This window comes from Penaeus vannamei, chromosome 27 (genome assembly GCF_042767895.1).
Source record: "Penaeus vannamei isolate JL-2024 chromosome 27, ASM4276789v1, whole genome shotgun sequence".
NCBI classification, from domain to species: domain Eukaryota; kingdom Metazoa; phylum Arthropoda; class Malacostraca; order Decapoda; family Penaeidae; genus Penaeus; species Penaeus vannamei.
Window position 1 is genome coordinate 19,086,804 of NC_091575.1, and position 5,000 is coordinate 19,091,803.

The window sequence follows — 5,000 nt, forward strand, 5'->3', positions numbered from 1 at the left end:
GTAACAATATTAACAATAATGATAGTAATGATTATTTAGGTAATCATAATAAAAGTGAAGAAAATAACAATGATAGTAATATTACTGCTATAACTGTTACTACTAACCAATGATGATAATAATAAGGATAGAAATAATAACGATAAGAATGATAATGATAATAGTAATATCAAACGATAATGATAAAGATAATTGATAATAATAATACCTTGAGTGGAGGAAGCAGGATGAGCCAACATTGTTCTCCTACTACGCAAATGCTACATGCTAGGTATTACCTTTGGAATTCCTGAACAGCCTTTTTACAGTAGAGGCCAGTAAAGGTATTTCGTGTAAGTGGATACCTGGATTGTTATTTTTCTTTGTGTGGATGTGCTATATTCCTATTTTGTGAAGGGACGGATTATGTGTCGTAATTGGCAACTCTGTCACGTGGCGGATTCATGCTGAAGAAGCTGTGAACGAAATAAGGATAGAAAAAGCATTAAAACGCAATTATGTACAGTACCCTTTTACATGCACCGGAGAAACAACCATAGAGAAAAGGTTTTCAGCACAATAGCGTGTTGACTGCTCTTGCCTGTCACAATTGCAGCTAACCCATGCTCACTGTACCTGTTACATTACAAGTCAGTTTGTCTTTCTCTTTGCAACTTCTTTCGTATATAAGGTTGCTCAAGCTGATGTACCCATTGTGTTTGGACGGATGGAACATGCCTGGTTCCATTAATTAAAAAATATCATAATATACTCCTATAAGCTTATCGTAAGAGAAAGAAAGGTAGATGAGGTAGATTACTGTTTCTTAGTAAATACTCATGATCGGATTCCTTCATGATTAAGCTGGTTAATAGGCATGTCTAAGTCTCCAGGAACTTGGAAACAGGAGTACCAATTCTCTTCCTATTTTAGAGTTTGTGAAGAAGAGATTGGTAGTTCCGGAAACCCGTAAGACGTAAAATGTAAGATATCGACCATATCATCACAACATATATTTATATATATACATATACATACATACATATATATATATATATATATATATATATATATATATATATATGTATATATTCACACACATACATCATCTATATCACACACTTATACATCAAAATCTATATTACACACACACACACACACACACTCAAAGACACGCACACACCCACATACACAAAGACACACATGCACGCACGCACACACCGCCCACAGCTCCCCCTCCAGCCGCCCTCGTCAACTGCTAGTCATGCGTCTTCATTGTGCCCGGAGTGAAACCTATCCTCGCCTCTACACTTTCACGCGAATTTCACACACGCACACACAAACACTCACACGCGCGCTAACGTACACGCACATGCACACTCACACAAACACACACACACAAACACTCACACACACATATTGACACTGACACACACACACACTGACACACACACACACACACACTGACACACACACACACACGCGCAGACACAAACACTCACACACACACAAACACTCTCACACACTCATACTCACACTGACACACACACGTAAACACGCACTCTCTCACACACACACACAGACACTCACACACACTCACACAGACACTCACACACACACACACACACACACACACACACACACACACACACACACACACACACACACACACACACACACTCACAAACACACACACACACACTCACACACAGACACACACACACACACACACACTCACACACACAAACACTCACAGACACACACACACACACACATACGCACACTCTCACACACAGCAATATAGTGATGTCATAATGTGATCAAAGTCCCCAGTGTGATGTCCTAGTATATGATACCTGCAAAGTTTTTATTCTTTTTTATTGTATTTATAATCATTCTTAGATTTTAAAAATAATCCCGCTAATTGTTTTAATGTAGAATTCTCGAAAAAGGCTCATTCATTCTCTTAATTACCATTGTAATCAATACGCAATTAACATTTATATAGAGAAACATTGCCACATTTTTTTCCATTAATTTTTTTTTTATCTTATCTCTCAGCCTTTTAAAATCCGTCGTTGGACATAGGCCCTCCCCAATCTGCGTCCCCTCGTTCAGGTATGGTTTGCGTCACAGGGAGGAAAAGGGCCGTTCCCTCCCACGCTGCCCAGTGCCTTTTACGTTGCCTTTTACGACACGGTGTGAAAGGCGTTGGAAGCATTTTTTTCACGCCCCATAATATATATATATATATATATATATATATATATATATATATATATTTTCTTTTCTTTTTCTTTTTCTTTCTTTTCTTTTCTTTCCTTTTTTTCTTTCTTTCTTTAAAATCACACAAGTGCTTTTTCCTTTGCCACGTCTAAAACAACAAAAATACTCGGCAGGCCTTCTTAAAAAAAATGTTAAGGGTCCAGTTTCTTCCTTAAATCTTACATGTTTCTCAGACAAAAGACAATAAGTATTTATTAGCGAAAAAAGACCTATTCGCGTCGACAAAAAACACAGTGAAATAAGTAGGTCCACCATACTGTAAAACACACCTTTAGCTCCTGCATAATCATCATACCATGCACACAGGTATCGCAGATCAAACCACCAAGTGCCAATAGATGCCTTTCCTTACGCATTCATTCACCTAATCATCCACCTCTCCTATCTATTCCCTATCTATCGGCCATCACGGCATCAAGCCCCGAAACCCACCGTAGAGACTCTAAAGGTGCTTCCAGACTCGCTGAGCGCTGTCATTCGACGACCCTACGACATAAACCTGATTTAGGCACCGTGGCCCCCATCAGTGCACAATTCAGGGTGCCTCCCCTATCGCTTATTCTCTTTGCATTCATATTCCGCCTCTGCAGTTTCCCCATCTCTGTATATCTATGTTCAAGATATCCCAAATTCTATTGCTGTGGAAGTCCTATATTGTGTGTATGTAGATTTTTAAAATTCTCCATTTCTGCATCCTCTTACTCTGGGTTGAAATGCTTTCGTACTCAGTTTTGAATATATATATATATATATATATATATATATATATATATATATATATATATATATATATGTGTGTGTGTGTGTGTGTGTGTGTGTGTGTGTGTGTGTGTGTGTGTGTGTGCACAATATACATATATATATATATTTATTTATATACATATACGTATATATATACATACATAAATATTTATCTATCTTTATATATATATATATATATATATATATATATATATATATATATATATATATGTGTGTGTGTGTGTGTGTGTGTGTGTGTGTGTGTGTGTGTGTGTGTATACACACACATATATATGTGTGTGTGTATATATATATATATATGTATATATATATATATAAATATATATATATTAACATGAATAAACACACAACCATTTGAAATTCCTCTACTTAGCAGCATGCAGGCCGTTTCTAACTGCACAAAGGCAAAATAATCATCACTCTGTATTAACTTCAAGTATGCAAGTATTCTTCCTCTCTCTCGAACAAACATAAACGCACGGACATAAATACATACACAAAACAAACTAAATGTAGCTAAAAGCCTATCAGGTCATACATCCCTGTAAATTGTCATATTTTCCTTTATATCATCGAACCGGCTGGATCTGTGACATCGTGGGGCTCAGAACCGAACTCGCCCGGCTGAAGTGTAAACAACGATAAACAGAGTCATTCCAGCCACCCTCTTTACACCTCAGTGGTTGTTTGCTTGTCTTCCTCCCTGGATCCAATTGCGAAAATCAGACTTGGTAAAAAGGTGATCTCTTTTCTCTGGTTATTTAACTAATTGCATTTAATAAGTACGTTTTCGTGAGTATTTTTCTAAGGGGAAGGCTTGGATCAGTAGCAACTCGAGGGGTCATGGCGTCTGATTCCATTTTTGGAAAAGGCACATTTTGATGATGTCACAAAAGTTACGGATGCTTTGTGGTTATAGTCGATCATTTTGGTCTTTTCAACTTTCAAGAAGGACGGAAAATAATTATTTCAATGGTTATATTTTAATTGATCAATCATCAAAATAGCCCTATGGGACGCCATAACACCTCGAGTTGCTACTGATCTAGGCTTCCCCTACTGTCTAATGCAGTGTGTATGGTCGAAAGCAACCTGGGTGTTTCTGGATCTTGAAAAAAAAAAAAAATACAACTCAGGAGTTTTACACCTACATGTATACATATAACAAACATGCGTACGTACTGTACATACACGTGTGTGTATGTGTGTTTATTCCTGCATACGCTCACGTGTATAGAATATGTATCATCTTGTCCCAGTTCTATTTTCCTCTGTCTACTGTAAAATAAAAAACCTCGTTTCCTCCTCGCACCTCGACCAGCCGTCTTTGTACCCAGCATGCAAATCTTCTCATTCTGGCTGCCTGTGCTCCCTCAGTCTACCGCGGCAGAGTAGAAACACCACACACACACACACACACACACACACACACACCGATTTCTTTGTACCTTTTTGTACCGGATTTTCACATATTCACAGGGGTAGAAATAAGGAAAAGAATTTAGAAACACCACAAAATCAATGAAACAGCACCAACCACCATGAGTGCAAGACTGCATTATTCTACAAAGAAAGATTCCATGTTTTCTAGCATCAAAATTAAGCATAAGAGGAAGAAATAACAAGCCTCATACACCCTCCGGTGGCATATACCGCCATAGCAGATGCTTCCCCAACAACTAACACCCAAAAATGAAAACAAGAAAGATGAAGGACAAGATACACACGAAATGATGACGGTGTATAAAAGCTTAAATGGAAATTGAGAGGAACAGAATAAACTTGGGAATTCATATCTACACGAGTACAAGATTGTATCAGTGAAGCATGTAAAAGCCACACTAATATTGAGAATGTATTATACGCAAAACATACTAATGTAGAAAAGTAATGAATGAAATTGAATCTTCACAATGTATTTCTGACGAAGATATATTCGAAACCGGTTAAATAATCTCTTGTATTGTGAAGAT

The 5,000-nt window shown here is 37.4% G+C and overlaps 1 protein-coding gene across 1 annotated transcript in view; it reads right to left on the minus strand.

Moving 5' to 3' along the window:
• Positions 1–820, minus strand: part of LOC138866849 (uncharacterized) — a 7,809-nt gene extending 6,989 nt beyond the window's left edge. Inside the window, exons 1-3 of the mRNA XM_070140656.1 lie at positions 817–820; positions 601–717; positions 279–344 (exon numbers count right to left, since the gene is read on the minus strand). Coding sequence (XP_069996757.1) covers positions 279–344; positions 601–717; positions 817–820 — 187 coding nt within the window. The remainder of the gene's footprint in view (positions 1–278; positions 345–600; positions 718–816) is intronic.
• Positions 821–5,000: the final 4,180 nt, after the last annotated feature.